At 36.9% G+C, this 23,716-nt stretch overlaps 1 protein-coding gene across 3 annotated transcripts in view; it reads right to left on the reverse strand.

The window, feature by feature from the left end:
* Nucleotides 1-7,395: 7,395 nt before the first annotated feature.
* PDE10A (phosphodiesterase 10A) overlaps nucleotides 7,396-23,716 on the reverse strand; it is a 187,103-nt gene continuing 170,782 nt past the window's right edge. For 2 of the 3 annotated variants that reach the window (XM_035538405.2, XM_035538406.2), the window contains exons 20-21: nucleotides 18,256-18,344; nucleotides 7,396-11,986 (exon numbers count right to left, since the gene is read on the reverse strand). In XM_035538405.2, coding sequence (XP_035394298.1) covers nucleotides 11,869-11,986; nucleotides 18,256-18,344 — 207 coding nt within the window. In that variant the 3' untranslated portion in view covers nucleotides 7,396-11,868. The remainder of the gene's footprint in view (nucleotides 11,987-18,255; nucleotides 18,345-23,716) is intronic. The other variant, XM_035538403.2, reaches the window with a different exon arrangement.

Raw genomic sequence — 23,716 nt, forward strand, 5'->3', positions numbered from 1 at the left:
CAGGAGCAGCCCAGCTGACATTAGTTCAAACCCCTGCAGACAATCATGCTTCCGTGGTCTAAAAGAAGTTACCAAAGAAAAGAGAGGAACGAGAGAGGAACAAGTCTGCTGTCCTTAAATACAGGTAGTACATTTGCTATTTTCCAGTTGGGTGACAACATCCTTCGTGTGATACCCTTTTTTAAAAAAAAAAAAAGCTCCTGTAATTGTAACCCTGCACCCCTGCCCTCCCCACACTCTCACACCATGAAGTTTCAGCCTCTCCCTTGCACATGAACAAACAGCAGTGCTTTCCATTCAGACAGGCTGACTCCTTTCCTCTTCACTTGTGCTCTGCCCCTTCTCCTCCCCTTTCCCTCATTTGTCTCCATTCACTTCCTCATTTAAAGAAATCAAAAAGGCTGTGACAAAGTAGGCCTGACTCAATGCTGCTGAGCAATGGGGCTGCAGTAAGTCTGAGGCACCCAGCACCCACTCATGTCTCCTAGACACCCCCCCGCTGCTTGCTGGCACCAATTTCTAGCACAATGGTGAGACTGGAATCTAACAAGCAAAGGGAGCTGAAGAACCAAGACCTTACATCTAATCATATGGTAACTCTTTCTTCTTCCCCTGCCACACTGTCTGACCTCCAAAAAAAATATCTGTTGTCTGAGGGGGTGCCTTTAGTTCACTGAGCACCAAAACTTTTCATTATATATCAAAAGTATTTTAACTTTCAAGGAAAGAGGACTTCCTACTTTGCTTTGCTGACAGCATTCAGGGACTGAAGTCTTTTAGCCTTGGACTGAGCTGAGGTTTATAACCTGTTAATAGCTGCATTCCCATATCCTTCCACAGACAGGCCAGTATCTAGTGGGAGGCCTGGATGCAGGATGAAATCAAGTCACAGGCTTCTCCAGGAACTTGAAATGACATGAGGTAGATGGCGTACCAGAAGGACCCATCACATGGGATGTGGGCTGCACGTGAGTCTGTACACCAGGAAATGGCCTGTGGGAGAGGGTGAAAAAAAAAGTGGTAGTCTTAAACAGCATGATATCTAGCAAAACCACAGCCAAAGCGGAGCCTCCCTAAGTGTCAGACCTGAATCCGAACCCGCACCAAGTCATCAAATCAAAATGCAGGCAAGCTGATGTCAAGGGAAATAAGGGGGAAGCTAGCCTTTCCCTGACAGAAAACAGCAGGCATGTCTGATGGCCTTTAAGACCATATGCAATGCCTCATCATCTTATGATGGCCATTCAGTTACATATCCTTTAGCTTGAAAATAATATACTCTGTTCCCAGTGCAAGTAGAAAGGAAGAAAATAAATAAATACCACCAATGCCTGTACGTTAATCCCACAAGCATACTTAGTGAAATCCACTTCTCCAGAACCTCAGGCAATATCAGACTGTGTGTCCAATTCCTGGCAAACTAGGTGACAAGCACTTTGGTGATTATCAAGCACAGCACCAGTCATCACATCTGCCTGACTCAGAAAGCTGTTCTTCAGTTGGTAGCCATTCTGCAGGCCTGCACACAGAAGCCTGAGTTCCTCCTTCCAAAGGCTTTCTGGTTTATGCTCAGGAGACACAAATGAGTTGGATCCAGCTATAGTTTATAATAAAGGTAAAACCTCCCATCTGCACAAGGCAGTGATCACTCCCAGCCAGCATTCCTATGTATGGTGACCACAAATCTGACTAAGCCAATATTGCTTTGTTAGTAGTGAAACATGTAGGCGCCAAGCTGCAAAAATCTCTCTTACCCCTGAGCTATTGCTCCTGCTCCTCAAGCCATGTTTGCATAAATGGAAACGCTGCAGCATTCCTTCCATTACTGTTGGTACTACAGTGGGACTTCTGTTTGCAATGAACAACAGAAAAAGCAGCCAAGAAATCAGATCTATTGCTACAAGTTTTATGGCTATTATCTTTCCCCTCAAATGCCCTGAAATGCAAATATCTTACAGTTGTTGCATACTTTGTCACACTAATGAGTTCCATTTACTTTAATTTATATTGTTATTATATAAAAAGGCAGAATCAACCAGAGTGTAGGGGTCTGTGTGAGGAGCTGGGAGCATTTGTTCTGCAAGCTTTCACAGGGACCTGTGTAGCAGCCTACTGCAGCAGGAGTGACCCTGTACTCAGGTCCATGGGACCTGGACTGGGTAATTCAAACCTGTCTGCTGTGCAGGACAGGCTTTATACAAAAGGCAACAGAGCCCTTAAATCAGAAAGTGTTTACAGGATCTACGAACACCATCACATCAGTACCACCAGGAAGGCTGGTATCGACATCAGCAGGCTCCAGGATTAGATTTAAGACAGTTTATTAACCTAATTACTTTAAAAAAAAAAAAAGAAAAAAGCCCTTAAGTCAAAATTTAGTCATTTAAAAAAATGTGTTACTTAGATGTTTGTCTCCATCCCAGTTTCACGATCACACTTCACACACTTCTGTCTCAGAAATATAACCTATAGGTAATCCAAAGCACTGCTGCACTCAGTCTTGAAACCCAGTTTCATCCACTAGGAAGTATTTTTTCCTGCTGTAGACAGCAGGAAAGTGTCTATAAATAAAGCATCTTAAACAGAAAAAACAAGGTAAGCTCAGGCTTGTTCTGAGGTACTGCAGGCAAATTGCTTTGTTTAGATTGTGTGTTAGGAAAGCCAGAAATAAAAGCTTGCTGGTATTCATACAGCATGTAGGGTTTCAATATATCTTTTCCTTTTACCATAGCTCTAAATTCAAAGTATAGATTTAAAACAGTCTAACATCGTAGGTGATTTTCTAGTAATATCAGGCAAGACCTCGCTCTCTCCCTGGAACCTTCATTCTCCTCCCATAAGGCTGTTGAATTTATTGGCTGAATTCATCAAAACTTCATAGGGGAACAGTCTCAAATATAATGAAGTTCTATGTTTTATAAAACTGGTGCCTGTTTAGAGAGACTGTTGGGGGTCCATCCTGTAACTTTTTATTCTGTAGGTCAGCTTCTACAGAATATGGGAGTCTGCATATCACAGCCAAAGCCCTGATCTCATTACCCTCATGGCAAAGAGGAACACTGTCCAGGTTCAAGCCCTTTAGGTAAGCTTTCACATCATCTCTGGTCTTGTAAATTTCACCATCTCATGTTGCTGGGAGCAGAGGTAAGACCATGGACTCCTGTTCCAAACTCTTTTCTGCATAGGTGTATATTTGTTTGGGTGCCTACTGTTTATTTTGGTGACTGGCAGGGATTGCCTTAACAGCAGTACTTACCTCTTCCTTGACAAGCAGGGAGGACTCCATCCAGTCACACTGAACACCCTCTGATCCAATCAATGCAGTGAAAGGCATACAGAGCAACTTAATGGTTAGATCACTCTGAAAAGCCCATGCTAAGAAGTGAGGTGCAGTATCTCACAGCTGGATGCAACTACAAGAGAGAAAAGCAACTGCAGCTTCCTTAAAATTTTCCCTTCCCTGTCAACACCCCATTTCCAACAAGCTGGAGACATGCTACATGCTAAGGGTGGCAGAGAAAGTTACGTCTCAATATTTCAATATTTTAAAACACCAATGTTTTTCTTGGTGTAGCCCATTTTATTTTTCCTGGTTATGATGTTTGTTTCTGTGTGTTCCCAGTAAGTTACTACCATGTTGAGTTTACATTATTTCCAGTTATCATAATGGCTGTTCAGAGTCTATACAACCTTGAAAACCAACATCAGTGAAGTTTATTATCAAGTTAAATGCAACATTCCTCATTGTAAAAATGTCACTCTCTATTTAAGAGTTTTTCCACAAGAACCTCCCTCTTACCTTTTCTTGGCATGGAGAAATTATAGCATGTTACATTTTTCTGCTGGGCTACTTGTGTTTGAAACAGATACTGAATGCACCATAGACACAGTGCTGGAAAACCATAATGGCTGTGGGAGAAACATATATCTTAAAGATTAATAATTAAGCAGTTCATTGAGGATGGTCAAACACTGGAACAGGTTTCCTAGCAAGATGGCTGATGAACCATACCTGGCCGTCTACAGGAGGCATATATAAGTTTATATATTATGCCCTAATATACATTTATATTTATGCCCTTAATTAAATGCTTTAATTTTTGGTTAGCGCTGAAACGGTCAGGCAGTTGAACTATATGATCTTTGTAGGTCCCTTTACAACTGAACTATTCTACTCTACAGTTTCTAACCTTATTGCAGAATATGACACTATGCAATACTGTATACAAATTATTACTTTCAGGGCTAAAAGCAACTAGGGTTTAAGGTCTCCTTTCCACAATTCCAGCCCATTAACTCAGTGTTTTGTACACATTTTGCAGTTTATATAAACCTTGGAAACATAGCCCTGCAGAAGGGCTTTACACTTTTAATTCCTGATCATGGGGAATTAATAAAGACCAAGAAGTAGAGAGGGTAGAAGAAGCTGTAGAGACAGTGGTCTGATTTACTCATGGAGTCCTCAAAGGTAAAAGAAAAATAGAAATTACTCCACCAGGAGAGCAAAATTGTACAACAAAACAACAGAAAGGAAAAAGGCAACAAATGAAGAAACTACCTTATCAGCAAATTCTACATAATGATTTCAAGGAGTTGATTTAGAAACTTTCAGATAGCAAATAGGACATTAGTTTTCTGTGTGAAGCTTTCTGTGCAGTCTGCAATTCAACATAGCACTGAGATTGATGGTCATGGGACTTACATATCTTGTGGTGTAGAACAGAAAAAGGCTTCAACTGATGCACCACCAGCTACAATGGTGACTACCTCTGAACACTGGAATGGTTTGATCAAACTCTTATCTGTTTGCATTGATGGCTAACTCTGATGGCAATACAATATGCAGGAAGAAATCATGAAAGATAGCTTTCAAAAAGAATATATTCTGATTTTTTTTGTGCTATTTTACATACATTCCAACAACAACCAACAAGAAAAAGGGTATTTATTCCTTAGAAACTTTAGTTCTATCACAGGAATGATTCTAGATTACCTAGAAGATTTACTGGTAACAAGACCTTTTTTTTTTTTTTTTTTTTCTTTTCTCTCATTTCCACATTTTTAAATAGTATTTATTATGAATTTATGTTGCTTCTCTAACTAGCATAAAGACAGCTCTAGGAACATAAGTAGCTCTACATCTTATTCTTATCTGTATTCACAGGGTTTGCATTGCTGTGAAAAGTGATTAAGGCCAGCTGAACATTAACAGACCATGTGATGAAATTTGTTCAGCCCTTTTAGTAACATTATATAATAAATAAATATATAAATAAATAATCTTTACCTGGTATAACTCACTCTTTTCTCTTCAAATATATCATTTGATCTGATTCATATTCTTGACTCTCAGGCTCTTTCCTTTAGAAGACTTTTCTTTGGAACAACAGATCTTATGCACATGCCAACTAGCTTCTGACAATTTTCTCTGTAGCTCTTTCTTGACCTAGAGTCAAAGCTCTTCATCTTTGTAAGCAATACCTGTAACACAGGTAGCACCTCCTAGAGCACTATAAACAGAACCATTTTCAAAACAAACAAAAGTTCTCCCTAACCTGAGGAACTGCTTGCAGACTGAGGAAGAAGAAATCATTCTCAGTAATTGTCTTCAGCAAAATATGTACAATGAAGTAATCTGCAACACCTGTTGATCAGGTGAAACTCATTGAAGCCATCAGCCATTACAATTGACTCAAATAAGCACAGAACTTTACCGAGAGCACTTAGCTACTTACAGTAGAGCCTAATTCATCCTAGTTCATTGAAACTAGGATGTTCATTGATTCAGCCTAGTTCATTGAAACTAACAGTTCCTCCCCAGGTTTTAATAAGCTTCAGTGGAGGTCCTTTTACATTTACATTTTCCAATATCTACAAGGGGATATATTCAGGTATTGTTTTAATAATTTTCTGGTGATGTTTTTCAATAACAAATGACAAAAAATATTAGGAAAAGCATATAGACTGTGCAGTGACCGTCAATGGCAAAGCACCATGGTCTACTACAAGAGCTGACTGCATGACAAGCAGAAAAGTATGAAAAGGCATGAAATTGACTGCCATCAATTTGCCATCAAATTACTTAACCAGAAAGGGATTGACTTCACCCCACAGTTCCTGGCAAATACCACAGAAACAGGTAAAAAGGACCAAATTAATAGTATTCACAGTAACATTCCTCTTGTATTACCAGTCCCCCCAAAACATTTGGAAAATTTAACTTAAATGAATTATCCCTAACAAATGCATTAAATCTCACTGTACTTTGTTTCATCACAAGAGTTAGCCCTACCAGCAGTTTCCTTGCAGCAAAATTTTGTGGAAGTGTGGGCCATAATAGCACAAATCCAGGAATACTTTGTAAAACATGTTTTTGACAACCATAGGCAGTAGCTAAACAGTTGCTCTGGAAACCTCTTTCTGGCCAAGTCATGCTAGCAATGCTCCAGGTTCCTTCAATGGGGAGAAAGACCAGGAATATTTGGAGGCTGTGCTGAGAACAGGAGCACAAAGTCCATCTGGAGCCTCTTTCCCAAGCACAATGTCTGTCGCTGAGAATGGAAGGGTTGTGCAGACTCATGATGACATAAGACAGTTTTGAGGGCTATAAATGGTGAATATCCTGTTTACTGAGCATGAACAATACAAGGAATCTTTGAAGCAAATCAATACGCTAAGTAGATAAACACACAAGATTTTTTGTTTTGGTTTGCTTTTTATAAATATCTGCCAATGTACAATTCGGAACTTTATTTTACTGTTCCCTGAACCTAGCCTGTATTTTCAGGGTATTGACCATTGTCAAAGCCCTATATCCTTTTGGGGTAGCAAGCATTAAAATTTGGGTGCAGAATTATTTTTGTAAATTCAGCATCTGAGTATCTGCATAATTCCCAAAGGGTAATAAATTATTCTGCATTAGCTACATGCCCATCTGACAGTGCCAAAGCAAGGATCTATGTGAAATTACATCAACAGCAAGGTAAGCTCTCTGGCAGCTGGAGAGCAAATGGGAAAGTGGATCCCTTTGCAGTTTGTGACAATGTAAACTCACAACAGGTGATTACATTAAAAAAAAGAAAAAAAAAAGAATGTGTTTATATTGTCAAACATAAATTATGGGACTCCATTATGTTTTGATTCCATTTCTTCGGTGGTTTACTCATGGTATATGACCACATACACGTGCGCACATGCGGGTGCACACACACACACACACTTCACATCCCTCACTTCCACTCCCAATAATAGCAAAAATAAACATGAAAAATAATATTAAAAAACTCTGTATTCAGTAATATTCACACCAAAGAATATGTATAGATATATCCATTAAAATTATGAACATTTCTAAATATATTTTATGTATCATACATATATTTATATGTATAATTACATATCCACAGAAGTAGTCTTGCTGTGCTAAAGCCAGCAGTAAAAGCAAAAACAGGTTTCACAATAGGACACCCATATATGCATATGTACTGGCTGTTTGGTTTGTGAATTTATTTACAACTTAACTATATCATAATAAATGCTTACTGTTCTATTGTACAAACGTAATAGTAAAGGTTTAGGTTTGTTTTTAAATACAAAGACTGCAAATGAATACATGAAAAAAATTACACACCATGTACAGTATTTATAATTTATAAATGCAAAGTTAAGACCTCTTTAAATTATTGCACTTGCATATTTTTTGTTTTATTTTTACAAAGATAGTTTATATGTATCATATATATATATATGTATGTGTAAATATATATATATATAAAACAAATCTTTCAGCTCACTAAATGTAGTAAAGTTGAATGTTACCTTGAAGTTCGTTCTTATTCACATAACAGCCCAACCTGAATTTTGAATATATATGAATCTACTCTACAAATCAGTTTGACCTACCCTAGAAAGCAGTCCATAGTTTTAGGTTGTGTTTTTTGTTGTTGTTTTGTTTTGCCTTTTTTTTTTTGGTTTGTTTGTTTTTGTTTTTGTTTTGACAGAGTATACACCCGTATTACAATCGAGCACAGTTTTTGGTCAGAAAGGAAAATAAGTGTTGTAATGTGCCTTTGCTAGATTGGGATATATAACCTAAAGTTTGAACATGAACTTCCTTGTAGTAGTGTGCAGAAAGTCTCTTCTGTGTTTAGAATGAACAAATGAATTGTACCACTTCACAGAATTGTTCCTGTATCACAGTGTTAGAGGCAAATGCATTATTTCAAGAGGGTCATAATTGTTTTGAGCATCTAACAAACTCTGTTTTTAACATGAATAGTGCTATTTGCAATCCCTACGATTTTAACACTAAACAGTCTAAATGCAGTCACAGCAAACTGATCACACTGTTTGAAGTTTAAACACATGAAAGAAGTCTGTGCCAGACAAAAAGATGAATTCCACACTGCATGTCTCCTCCAATGTAAATATATTTTAGCATATACTCCTACTAAAAACACTATTGTGTTTCTCTAATGGAATAACTTACTAAAAATAGATCACTTATTAAAAAAAGTACTGCCATGAGTTGAACCATTACAGCAAGATGTTGTACTACATTACAAAATTCATAGATTAATTATAACAATGGAATTTCTGACATTGCTGTAATAAAATATGCAACATCTCAGATGAATATCATGCTATGTGAACTATTTTTCTCTCTTAGTGCATGTCTTTCAGGCATCATTTCACAATATATTAGAAATGCTCAGATATGGCTTCAGATAGTCCTTTTACTTCTCCTGGGCTTAGAAGCAAAAATCCATTGAAATCACTAACAAAACTAATGCTGTTCTGGGAATACAAAGTCTAACACTTATAGGAAAAAAAATCTATGTTTTTTGTTGTTGTTGTTTTATTATTTTTTTATATATGTTCTTATTGACCTTGTACAACATCAGGTTTTAGCAGGATAAAAATGGCTTTTGGCAGTTTAACTTAATGAGCAGATTTATGAGTTCAAGTTCACGCTTTTGAACCATTAAATCTCAACATGTACTTGAGCTGTGAAATTCAAATGCAACTTCAAAGTTTTAATTTTTGGTGGGTTTGACTTTGGGAGTACTGATTTTAGTGTTTTTTCTACAAAAAGTTACATCTGAATCTGTACTCTTTAAATGCTGAGACTAAATTTGCTTAGAAAATGTAGCCCACTATTGCTAATTTTGTTATTATAGCTACAGACAAAAAGTAACTTTTTGTCATGATTTTTTCCTCCTTTCATACACCAATCCACAACCACTGTAACTGAAGTTTTTAGTTCTAGTGGACATTATACTATAATAAACATATATTTTAAATGTTTCAGATAGTTCTGCATTAGAAAAAACAAACAAACAAAACCATCTGATTGACTTGGGACATTAATAGAACAACTTATGGCCAGTTCGATGAATTTGTTAGGGAACTATGTTCCATATCAGTACTTATAAACTTCAAAACATAACATACCATGTGATATGGCAAACATTCTGAATAGTAAGTAACAGAACTAGCCAAGTTGTCTTTACCAGCAATGACTAGAAGATGAATTAAAACTTTGCTTAACACAGACACAGTGTGATAAGGAATATTTTTGCAAAGCTTGTAAGATCATCATTCTAAGAAGAAGAACAGCAAATATACTTAACCCGTGAAGGAAAAATATTCAGTTCAGCTGGTAGCATATCTGAATTTCAGAGAGTATTTTTGTGGTCGCTGTAGATTTAGATAAATTTCCATGTGAATTAGGAATGATTGATTGTGTGTCAAGTACTCAGCAGATGAAAGTCTGCATCTGTATGATTTCATTAAAGCAGAACTACTAAGTAATAAAGCAGAAGACAGCATGAGATACTATTCATTCTACTTTGGTGTTTCCTTTTTTTTTTTTTTTTTTAAAAAAAATCCAAAATGATTAAATAATTTACTGTGGTTAGAAATGAATTTCTGCACTTAGAATTAGCAAAGCACCTGAAAAGAATTATGGGGCTGCTGCTAGGTAACCTGTATCATACAAATAAGATAATTTCATATTGAATTCTCAAACTCTGGGATATCTATGTACAGCAAAGGCTTAGGTGCATTTATACATTATGTGATTACGCATCACATACTGTACACATGTACACATACTGGTATGTGCTCGACCATAACAGAAGGCAAAACTCAAGAGTAATTTAAATGTCATTTAAATAAAACACAGAAGATGACATGCTTATTAGAGCAATACAGCTCAACAGGTGTGAGAAGGAAAAAGAGAACCTGCATCCTGTCTTTAAGTTGCTACTGTTATTAGTTGCAGTTACACAAATGGCCATGTTATCACAGAACCACTACAACAATGTATTATCTGTGAAAACGCATATATAATGCTGTATAGGCTGTATGTGAAAGGTATACAAAGACTGTGATAGGTATACAAAGACTGTGTTTTCATTTACTGTGTGGATCAATATGAAGAGTTTTTTCTCATTATTTTTAAGAGAAAGATGAAGGCAAATTAACAGTTTTTGAAAGATACTTTGTACAATTGCACTAAATTCAAAAGAGTGGCGTTAAATGTAAGGTCTTAGTCTGTGCATAAGTTTGTAAGGCTGAAGCCTAACTGAAGCACAGAACTGTAAACACAATATTTTAGAGTACTCTTCTTCTGTCAGCTGTTCTTTCTTTGAGAAAGGCAGTTCTAAGTCTGGAAATTTTGCTGAACTAAGGAAAAAAAAAAGCAAACAAAAAGGCAGAAGTTTCCTATTTTCACTTATCTTGGGATGGGGATAAAGAGTAGAAGATGACATGCAGTGTTACTGTGCAACACAAAAGCTAGTCTATACAAAAACATTTTTGATTTATTGTGACGGTACCACAATTTCTCTTATGAGACCTGACTTTTCTGACAGGGCTTTTGTTCCCAGCAGATAGCATACTTCAGGTATGTCTCTAATACCTTTTAGAATACAACTCAGCAGGTAGAAGTAAACATGATGACTTTAGTTATTTGTGAGCTAGGCAAGGAAATCTTTGCTGTCACATTTAAATTTTAATCTGATGCTTCTGTCACTATGGATACAAAAACTCCAACCTGAAACTATGCCTACATCTCTCCTTATTGGAGATAAACATCCAGCACTTCCAGTGTTTAAAGGGAGGAGTTATCTAGGTTGATAAATCATTCTGAAGAACAAAGCATCATCACTAGTTCTTTCAACATTTGCCTTGTGAGTGACAGACAGTTAGCATCATGATGCTTAATGAAGTACTGTAAACCTTTAACCTGAATGTTGGTTTTCTTTTGTTTGCAGCAAGAGAATTCACCGTAACCTAAGCATGAATTATAGTCTCCAAGGATTCTGCTGGAGTTCAAACTGATTACAAGTAGATCACACATAAACATTCACAATAGCAATGGATATATTGTTCTATTTATAGCCAAGAACTCCCAAGTGACACTGGTGTTAAAGCCAGGCACAGTACAGTGTAATAAAAGTACCATTGAAACCCTTACTAGAAAGATACAATTTAGAAGTACCCCCTAAGATTTTTTTCCCCCATCAGTTTTAAATTAAGGCCTCAGCAATGTAGCCCATGAGATAAGGCCAGTCTTTTATATTCACAAGTCGTAAGTTTTCTTTTGATAGCTGATTCCAAAAAATCTGGGTTGTCATTTTCCCTCTGTTCACATTGTGTCACTGGTGTAGGTCAGGAGATCGGCTGCCAGAGTTGTTTAGCTGAGTCAACTCCATGGGTGTTACCTTCATTGGCAGATCTGCTTCTTAGTTAGCATTTTGTAGCTTTTCTTTTTCCTTTGTCAAATAAAAACAAAACAAACAAAAAACAACCCCCAAAGCAAGAAGGGATGCTTTTAGGGTTAAAGCAATCTGTTGCTGCTGTTCAGTCATCAATCTTCACAGGAAGCGAATCTGAAGTCCCAGGAGTGATGGACTGGGAGGGAATCCATATAGAGGCTTCCTCACCTCTTGTTACTTTTTCCCATTGGTTGAGATTGTCCCTGGAGATGCAAAAGAGTCAAAGAGGTAAAGCACTGTTCATAAGCTTACCGGGATTTCTTCCTAATAATATTGTCTGCTGTATTATACCTCGAGGTGTGGCTTTATGCTGTATGTAAGTGCCAGTATGTCATCAAGCTTTTATCTTCATTATATTCTTTCACCCTTTGCTTTCAGTTATCCCATTTTATAATTCTGTGTGGCTAGCTGACTATGGATAAACCTATGGCACCCTTTCCTCAGAGTGAGCACTGGAGCTAGAGGCTAGCATGGGCTTCCATTACAGATTTGGAGCCCTCACAGATACAGAGAAAACCCAGCTGGAACCATGTCTGCAGAGGCTCTGAAACAGCAGTCTGCAGAAAAACAACCTTCCTTACTTCAGACTTCAGGGATTTTACAACAGCGTGCTCTGGCCCTTTTTAAAAGCATCACAGAGATTAGTACCCTTGCCAGGAAACTTCCCTCATCGGAAACCACAGAATCAAATTAGGTCTTCTGAAACTTCTTCACAAGGGCTGCCTGACAGTATATAATATGGTGCATGACAACATCATAGTGTCAACTTTCAATTACTAATGTGGTGATCATACTATCAATCTTCCATAACAAGAGTACCTGTTTCTTAAGACAGATTTTTTTATTTTTATTTTTTAGTGTCTCACAGCCTGGCCAACCCCCAAGACCAAATTTTAGTTTGTGAGCCATAAAATATTAAGAAATTAAGCTGGTAATGTTCTAATGATCCAAAGGGAGTATGGACCCATAATCTTACTTGGTGTACACTAATATCATTCCAGTGACTTATAAGTCAGTGTTGATGATATCCAATAGTGGACCATACTTTGCAACCTCTGGTCCAAATCTAACATTCAGTTTTCAAATGCAGAGACAAAGAGCAAGCTCAGATGGCCCTTAAACATCTTTAGTAAACAAACAGAATGGTAAACTTATGAAGGTCCTACATGTTGTGTATCATGTTATTATATTATGTCTGGTTATATGTGGCAGAACTCTTCTGCTTTTATGTCACAGTTTTGCTGAAACAGTTGATAAAACACAGCAAATAATGAGCTAGAATCACAGTGAACAGGTAATGTTGCACTGTCTGGGGTTGGGAAAGGAAGGATCTGATGAAGTCTACCAAAGAAAGCTGGTGCCCTCTAGGGGAACAGCTACACCATTTCTGCAGTGAGATGGAAACCTTGTCTTCTAGTGCTCCAGGCCAAGTAGAAGACAGGTAGCCAGCATTAAAAAGGCACTGAATGTCAGCTAATACAATCAAGTACCAAGGATTAGAAAAACTGAACCATCAGTATTCCTAGCTCCCTTTCCCAAAACTGGGAAAGTAATGAAGAGAATTGCAGCCAAAAAAAATTGTAAATTGTATGTACTTCAGCAACAATTCAGACACCTGAAGAAGGCACATGGAAAAATGTTTTAAAATATTTGGTCAGAATTAAAGGAAAAAAAAAATCACTTTGCCTCATCCTCAAAATAAATATACTGTTACAGATTTGTCACTTTGGTAGGCCTAGTGAGTACATAGGCTACAAAACACTTATATGAATTATTCTGGAAACTATAACACAGGTGGCTGGTAGTTTTGATCCACAAAGAATACACAATATACTAAGAAATATTTTCAATAAGAAAATAAATATATTATAGACAACAGAGTATTTAAAAATGTGAAATAAATTGTCAGACAAGATAACCTTCTAGATTCTTAGATACTACCTTACCTCTGGGAAATTGGTGACTTATTCTTTTTATTATTATTATTTACATTTATTTATTTACTTATTTAAAGGTGTGGATAATACGATTCATTTGCCTTTGTACTCCCATTGAAGCCCTGGCTCCTAAATGTCTGGAATAAATGCTAGGAGGCTCTCAAAATAAAAACCTTGATGGTGAAATGCTGCATTGGCTGCTTCTGTTACTATTATTTGCAGCTGGTGTCTGCATTCCAAATGACTCAAGGACACAGCAGTTTAAACACTGCGTTCCAAGAACGAGCACTGCTAGTGAAGGGGTGATATCAAAAGTGGTCCAGTCAGCAGCTGAGGCAATACCAAACAGGAATGAGGCTGTGTTAATCTCATGACACTGAATAACATTTGCTACTCAAAAAAACCTGTAGTGCAAAATCAGCTATTTGAAACACTCTGGAGTAATCTAAACCTGGCAGGAACACACATTTTAGTAATTAGGGAGTTGAAGTCAGATCTGTGTTCTTGAATTTCTAGTCTGCATCTCCAAATCTGAACTCTCAATGTTTTCTCCTCAATCCCCACAAAAAGATCACTTCAGGAGGGTCTGCAGAGGGTAATTTCAAGTCAGAGCAATTACGTTCTAAAGCTACCAAACTGTTAATCAGAAGACATTAAGCCAGGGTATAAATTTTCAGAAAGCTCTTTAGTCATATGGAAATCTTAAACTCCATCCATGCACCAGTTTTGCATCACTGCAATCTAAATTAAGGAATGCACAAGATCAGGGTGGAAAGCTGGGTCTGTACAGAGCTCTGCCCAGTCCACAGATGATGTCACTGTAGCTTTCAGAAATATCTGTATCATATATGAGTTCAAAGCAATAACTGCAATTTCTAGAGCAGAAAATATTCACATAATTTATACCAGGAGACTGGTTGATATTGCTACAGACATCATACCTTTTGCAGAGAAACTTACTATTGAAAACATGTTTGTGCTTAACTTTCAGAAGTATGATAGACTTTCCATCTAGAAAATAAGCATATGTGGATGCTTGATACACTAAAATTCAACTTCACATCCCTTCAGTTGAGTACTGAAAGACGGACCATCAAGTATTACAATCTACTTTTGAAACTAAGTCTATGTGGCTAGAAATCAAAAGATATGGGTCTTCCAAGAACCTTGATCCTTGAGGTGATGCTGTGCCATCCTAACCACTCAGCCTAGCTTCTCAGCCCCAGTTCTCATTAAGATGAATAGCAATGCTTACTACTTAGCAAAGATACTGGCAGGCTTACAGAAATGTTTCTACAGTAGCTACAAACCCATTTTTAAGACCTCTCATTTGACTGTGCTAGTAACAGAACTTTCTTTACATTCATCACTGGCTTTTCTTCATTAATAATAAAGGCTCTGCAAGACATTTTTGTATAATTGTATAATATTTTGAGTTGGGAGGGACCTTAAATATCATTTATTTCCAACCCCCACTGCCATGGGCAGGGGCACCTTCCAGTAGAAGGTGGAATGTTAGAAACATATAGATACAGGCTTTAGGAGTAAAATTATACCCAAATGTTGACAAGTATGTAATTAAAATAAATAAATAAATAAATAAAAATCACATACATGTTAAGCAGTTTGATAATATTCATTAGCCTGAGTAGAAACAAGCAAGTGAAAACACTCATGGTAAGCATCACTGCATTTCTAATGCTTTGCATTATACTTGATGCTGTTTAGTCCATGTAAACAGTATGAAACTGTTTCTGATTGAAAACATGGTTACGCAACACAGAATCTGTGTTCCAGTTACATGGACCAAATAAGCGACCATTTAGTTCTCAACTATCCATACAGCCGAAGCAACATGCCTTCAAACAAAGATTACAAATCCAGCAGTTAGAAAACTTCCAAGATCTGAGACTACCTCTCAGTTAAGTAGTTGGATGAGTCACGACCTTGTAAAGATTGAAAGGATTACAAGTAGTTCTATAGTTTACTTCATGTTCTCTGATTTCACACTGAAAGCAACTCTTCTTCATTTGTCAGCGTACACATGATTCAATTATCTATAATCAAACTATCAACAAGTATATATAAGGTCAACATGGCTCAGGGAGTACGCATTCCTACCCTGTATTGTAACTCTGAATTCCAAAACAAAATTTGGACTTTGACAGAAACACACTTTGCAGCATTTTGAAACTAAAGAGTTTAATGCTGTATTACAATTGATGGAACTACTAAAATATGCACTTATGAATACTTCCACAATACTCAGTTTAGGACAACAAATTACTGCCTATTATTTTCTGCACACTGTTACTTTCATAACTTTTAAGGACAAAAGACACTACTATAAGTATCGTCTACCCTGACTGGAAAAGACAGGCCTCAGCATTTTCATCATAGTAACTGTACATCACTCTTGTATCCTTCTTACCTAGCATATTTAAAAAGTATACCATAATTTAGTTTATGATCTTCAATTGATGTTATTCCAAATGTTTAAAAAAAAAAAGGCATTCACCATACTACCAGTTTGAACATTTGGGCTTCAGCTTCCAAACACATAGTCCAAACACATTATTTGCTAAATTAATAAGCTTTGTCTAATCAGAAAACTTCCCATGGAGACAGCCTTTGTCATTCTCTCGAATTTTTTAGTCTCTTGCTACCAAGACCTCATTCTTCGGGTTCTTTCTTAATCTTCTTTTATTTGCTTGTATCTTTATCTACTCTTCTAAAAGCACATACACTAAACAAAATTCCAGCTGTAGAGACACTAATGCAATAACTACAGAGGCGTAGTCTCTAATCCGATGTAGTATTTCCTCCCTATCCATCTAGGGGTTGCAAAGCCATGACCAGTAGGGGGAACTTAGAGACAACTGACAATTAACTACTCGTAGATACTCACTGGTTTTCATAACATAGTCATTTGTCCCTCTGTACAGAGCTACATAATCTTCTCATAGCTAAATGAAATAGTATCTGGCTGGAAATGAAATTATTTTGCTAACCACTATGTTAAATTTTGTGATGGTTGACTTTAATGAGGCCCACTCTAAAAGCCTCTTGTCTACTTGAAATCTTAGTGAAACACTAACTCTGCAAACACACGACATGGGTTGAATTTCAACTGACATCCAGAGGACCAAATGAACAAAAATGGTGAAAGCTGTTTAAAGTTTCCCAAATGTTTTAACTGTGACTTTAATATCTCACATCTGGAAACAAGACTGAAGGTCTCCAAATTTGAAGGAAATACAACAAAACTTCACTGAAAAACAAAAATCAGTGTAATAATAAAAACATGGTAGGCCATAAGACCACCTGGTGTAAACAGCAGTAGCCTGGGAAGACCAAAAAAGGTTACTGACAGCCACAACTTGATATGCAGAAGATGAGGACAGGTTGGATTTCTTAGGATTTGAAAAAGATTTTGAGAGGGATGGAAAGTTTTCTTTGTTTAGAAGCAGGCAGGAGGGAAATGAGAACAGATTAGGTTGGAGAGAAGACAAACTGCAAGTTCACGTGTGCATGAGGTAGTGGTTTGCATTCCAGTATTGTCCAGAAACTAATAAATCCAAAATTTCACCATGTTTTGTATACAGTGGGCATTCTTCTGTTACTTCACATAGCACACAAGGTCAGGAAAGTGACAAAGAAAAAGCTCAATGCAAGCTGGGACCACAACAGAAAAAAAAGTTTATGAGAGAGATGCTTTTAAGAACATTGAGAAACTTAACTTCTTCTTGGATGTGACTAAAGAATGCTGACAATTTACCAACCAACTGCTTTCCTTAGAGAATACTGATTAACCTGAAACTGGAACATTTCTGTGAAGCATATTGATTTCAACATATGTTTTGTCAGTGACGATTGCTGAAGTCCACGATATAATTATTGGACTGAACTACCTACAGAGAGATCCACCATCATTCCAGGATAGAAGCAGGCAATTGGTGAAGGACACTTTCCTCTCCTCCAGAAGATTCCAAGCTACATCCCTACTGCTTAGAAATAAAGTTGCGTTTGCCTTTCCCATATCCCAGTGGTATCCCCCTTATGCTCAAAATTACTGACCAGTCTAAGTTGGTGTGCTTTTTTTCTCTTCTTTTTTTCAGAAATGTTCTGACGTGAATAAAGCCACATGAAAAAAACTTTTTTTTTTTTAATGAAACAGAATTCTTGTTTTCTGCCAATCTTAGTTGTGAGAACTATGTTGAAATAAAAAGGACACAGTGAAATTGCACTGAAGCAACATAGATAGAGACACACAATCACTGAAACTGTTTCTCTCTGAGTACTTTTGGCATCAAACACATTTTAATCAACCGTGTCTGTAGATCTGCATTGGATAGTCCCAGCCAGTAGTTATTGCCTCTGGGTTTCTGCATGGATTAATATGAGATATATATCCCCCATTATCTGCATGCAAATCCTCAAATTAAAGGTTTGTTTTTCCAGACAAACTAGTCAAGCATGTTTGTTTTTTCTTTAACCAAGCTACCTGCTATGCAAAAACTTGCACGTTTACTCACCTGCATGCTCGGAGTAGTGGCCCAGTTGGAGGAAAGATTTGTGCAAGTGTCGTGTAACATGGGATGGCTACAGCATTGTAGAACCCAATCTATGAAAAACAGCAATGAAAAAAAGAATAGTTAATTGTTGCCAAATTAAAATACTGAAAATTAACAGCCAACTAGAGTAAAGCTGTTGACTACCTATTTAATTACTGCTTATTTTAGGACTTCATACTTCTGCATCTCATCTTAATAACTAAAGACTTAGAATGAACATTAACAGTGAAGTGCTTGACAGCTGCAAGTCGCTTGCTTGCCTCTCTCTAATAATTATGGTGGCTGCTTCAGATAGCAGACCTGCTATCTACAAGACCTTTTAATATTCTATTGATTTAATTGATTTGCTCAGTATCTCTCTGGATTTTTGGTAGCAGTAGTGCCAGAAAATAGGTGTAGATGGCAGAGTCATTTCTACAAACATTATTCTTGTGATGGAAAAAAATTTTTTTTTGAAAGCAGGAAATTTGTGCAGCATTTCCAAAATATGGTTGAGTTCTGGATTTTTCTGATGTATGTATTCCATAGCTCAATTTACTTGAAATGCTACAAGGCTTCAAACCTTCATAAAGTTTCTGTTTTCTTTTCATGTATGTAGTGGAGAAATATATTTTTACCATTATCATATAAATCTGTTCAGAGAACAAGCACATTTTCAATGATATCAGATTCACATAGGCTGAGAGCCTTATGACAGCTACCATGTTACAGGTGATTTACCATGACACATGGGAATTTTTAGAAAATGCTACTTATACATAACCAAGGATGGAAGTTTAAATTCAGATTCACTATAACATCATTCATTTACCCCAGACTCTCATGATAGTCACTGTAGTCCACTATGATCCCTTTGGGAGAGTTTTTAAATGTGTCTTAGTGAAATACCACATGTACTGAAACCAAAGCATTTGATAAAAAATCTCTTGTTAACAGTCTAAACATTGGCCCTTATTCAGAAATCAAAGAGCAACTCTTGTCCTCACTTCCACCAATAGAGATTCCTCCCATATTGCTATGTAAATAAGTCCATTTTGTACTTAAAAAAGAAAAAAAAGAAAAAAAAAGACATTTCTCTGACCTAAGAAGACCTAGAAAGAAGACCTAAGACCTAAGAAGACCTAAGAAGACCTAAGAACCCAGCAGTCTGTGTTACAGTAATTATGGTATAACCAATAGCAACAAAATGCAGAAGACCATAAGGCAAAGCACACAGCAGTCGTGTCTGTCCATCATTTAAAATAAATAAATAAATAATTTTCTATTTTGCATACTGCATTGTTTTCATGTTTTTATCCTATGTATTGAGTGTTCTTTTTTGTTTGTTTGTTTTTGTTAAGGGGGTATTTATTTTACTGGAAAATATCAGATTTGCTGCATATCTATCCAAAATTATAAATGGGACATTAGATACAGTCACACTGTAGACCTTCCTGCTCGATGAGAAGTGAGTTTGCATCACAAAATGGGAAAGATTTCAACCAAACTAAATCAATTTATAACATAATCCAACAAACCTTGTTTTTGGAACTCTGGTATTTAAAACAAAACATGTCCTTTAAGACACTGACAACTCTTAAGTTAAAATGTACATCAATCAAGGAGAAAAAAACCTAACAGACTGAATGGATTTAGTTTCTGAATAAAGACAAGCTAATTAAAAATGTCTCTTTGCAAGAGTTTAGATTTTTGACCAGAGCAAACTCACACAAATCCTCTGGTAAAAGGATTAGATTGCCTGAATACATAATTCTAGACTGAGTTTTATGTTGCTATGGCCAGAGAGAAAGCCTGACGTTCACTCAGGAATAAGTAATCCATTGAAGTCACTGCAGGAGAGGCAGCATATGTATATCCTAAGATGCATAAGAAGGAAGAACTAGAAAATATCTTTTGTTTCTGAAACAAACAGCTACTGTCTATTCCATTGTGCATATTAAACATATTTATAGCTTTGAAAGCTGGATCTTTACTGTTCAGACTGAAGCATTTCAAATAGGAAATCACTCCTAACATTTTATTTTTTTGCATAAAACTTCTCATTTTCAACCTGAAAACTATATTTCTGAGTTAAGTTGTGAATGGTTGGATCTTGTGAGCCATTTTTCATTCCTTCATTACTCAGGTTGCCTTGACTTGCTTATCTAAAGAGTTTTCAGGTCACTGCATTCTTTTGTCATTTCTATTTTCCTCACAGGTTCCAAAATTCTTAGGCTGTGAAGATGAGAGACATTTACAGGTCTAATGGAAGCCAAAGCAGAAAACACCCTTCAAGCGTGCAATCTTGGTGTAATCCAAAACACTGATTAAATTCTCAAGGAACGGGCAGAAAAGAGGGTGAGGGAATCCTTACTGAGTAAGGAACAAATCCTCAGTGCAGGCTCCACAGTAGGAAGACACCAAACTCAGGGACCCTTCATGAGTTGTACTGCAAAGGGCAACTGATCCAACCACCTAGATGAGTATCTTTCAACCAGTGAAAGAGCCAACCACAAAACTATTCTCATCAAATATGAGCATTTGAGGCATTATTATTTTTTCTGAGATTGCATGTTTATACAAATCCTCATTTCCTAAACATCATTGTCATTTAAATAAGGTGTTAATGCTTTAACTAAAATCCACATAAAAATATGGGATCCTAAACTCATTAATACTTTCTGTTAGAGCCCAAGGAAATGGATGATAATGCTCCATTAAATTTTTCTGTCTCTGCAGAAATATAAGAATGGTTACTTGCACAGAACTATGTATGTCCTAAATCTCATGTTTTGCTGTAGCGCTGTTGTGAGATATAGCAGCTGCAACCACACTCTGAAGTTGACTTTTAACCTCTTTATTTTGCTTAATATTTTACTGTTATACTATTAAGAAGCACAGAACAGAGCACAATGTAAAAGAACCTATGAAGATTGTACTTCTCTTTAAAAGAGAAAAAAAATAGCTTACTTCTTAGACCTGTACTTTCACCCCATTAACAATTCTTTCGTAAATACCCAGAAGAGTAAGTACTATATGTACTGTAATACCATGTACTTTTCAAGATGTTCAAAGATAACTAATACAGTGTGTGGAAGAATAAACCAAGTACAGAAAAATGTTTCTTCTCCTACTAGGCTTACACTTGACATATGAATTTAATAAATTAATGCCAATTCCTCACTATAATAAGAGTAATAGATTTTAATGCTAAAATATGAGATAACATACAGGGTTATTTTTCAGAATATAAAAATTTCCTTAGTCTTGCTTAACAAGTAATTAATCTACAGCATTTTTGATAGTTTGTTGTTTCTAGTTTATTTTAAAATTATCGTTCCCTTCACAGTTCATGAAATGCTTTGTAAGTGATAGCCATTGACAATTAAAGTCTCAGAGGCCACTAAAAGTAAATAAAATCCTATATGTATATGTATGTATATATGTATATAAATAGACAACAGACCATTTGCTTTTCTTTGTTCACACAAACAAAGAAGAGCTAGCTTTCTTGTTTGCCCAAAACAGCTGACTCAAAGACCTTTTTTCTTCTTGAATTTATGTTTACAAAATACCTATTCTCCCTAGGAAAAGCAGAAAAAAGCAATAAATGCTGCACATTTTGCTACGTATTTGTGCTCAGGAAAATCAATACACAAACACTTTGAGAAACAGACAATTGAGGCTCTTAAAATACACTACTTATTGCTTATCCTCAAGAAACTCCTCACATATTCCTTTTGTTTATTTTTAAAGGAATGTCAAAAAGCAATGTATGTAGTTATCCAAAAGAATAATGAAGAAGTATTGGCCTAAAATCACAAATATTTGAAAATCTGAACATGAGTATTTTAGCCAGGAACAAGTGAAAGCAATAGTCAAATTTGTAAAACAGCAAAAACTTTTAGCTAAGTTTAAACTTCTAGCAATCACTGAATTGAAAAGGTGTCATTGACTTCTCAGAATTTGATGTTACTGTAGCTTTAGCAAGAGTTACCAGTACCAAAAAAAAAAAAAAAAAAAAAAAAAAGAACAGTGATTCTCATGGTACTTCTATAGCTCACTGCAAATCATTCATGCCCAATCTCTCCTTTACGAAATCTCAAAGAAAAACAGTCTGTGAAGATCTCTATCCTGCTACAGGGACAAACTGCTTTTTCCTTGAGTTGTCCTACATGACTTTACTAACATCACTTTAAGTATTCCTTAAAATTTTCCTAAGACATATACGTTATATGATACTGATCCTTTACACTGTGTCTCAGGAAGGTCCCAGAACTTGCAAAGGGTAGCACAGGCAATTGCTGGTGATCACCAGTGTCTGAGTTTGGTCATTGGCAACTAATCTCCTGTGTTATCTTACCACATATCACCAAGTAATTGATGCCCTTGTAGATTTTTTCAACAACCACTTTGACAGATATTAAAAATACTTGAGAAAGAAACTTCACATCCTTTCCAGAAATCCCATTTAGTCTTTTGTGGGACTGATAGACAGTGGCATCAAGTGCACCCTCAGCAAGTTTGCAGGTGACACCAAGCTGAGTGGTGTAGTAGATATAATAGAAGGAAGGTATGCCATCCAAAGAGACCTGGACAAGCCAGAGAAGTGGGATTGCATTAACCTAGTGAGGTTCAACAAGTCAAAGTGCAAAGTGATGCACCTGGGCCAGGGAAATCCAAGAGAGAAGTTCAGACTGGGAGAAGAACTCACTGAGAACAGCCCTGCAGAGAAGGACATGGGTGTTCTGGTGGACGAAAAGCTCAACATGAGCCAACTGCCTCCTGGGCTGCATCAAAAGAAGTGTGGCCAGCAGGTCAAGGGAGGTGATTGTCCCCCTCGTCTCTGCCCTTGTGAGACTCCACTTGGAGTACTCCGTCCAGGTCTGGAGCCCCCACCACAAGGAGCTGTTACAGCAGGTCCACAGGAGGGCTACTACAAAGATGATTAAAGGGCTGGAGCACCTCTCCTACAAAGAAAGGCTGAGAGAGCTGGAGCTGTTCAGCCTACAGAAGAGAAGGCTCCAGGGTGACCTCATTGTGACCTTTCAGAACTTAAAGGGGACTTACAAAAAAGATGGAGAACGACTCTTTGCTCAATCAGATATTGACAGGACAAGGGGGAATGGTTTTAAACTAAAAGAAGGAAGATTTAGATTAGATGTTGTGAGAAAATTCTTCACTTAGAGGGAGGTAAGGCACTGGAGCAGGTTGCCCAGAGAGGTTGTGGATTGCCCAACCCTGGAGGTGTTCAAGGCCAGGTTAGATGAGGCCCTGAGCAACCTAATCTAGTGGGTGGCATCCCGGCCTATGGCAGGGGGTTGGAACTAGATGATCTTTTTATGTCCCTTCCAACTAAAACAATTCCAGGTAGGATTCTATGATTTGTTGCTCATTTATCTTGCAGATAGTCTTTAACACATGTGCTATTGGCCAATACCAA

Source organism: Cygnus atratus, chromosome 3 (assembly GCF_013377495.2).
Source record: "Cygnus atratus isolate AKBS03 ecotype Queensland, Australia chromosome 3, CAtr_DNAZoo_HiC_assembly, whole genome shotgun sequence".
Lineage (NCBI taxonomy): Eukaryota > Metazoa > Chordata > Aves > Anseriformes > Anatidae > Cygnus > Cygnus atratus.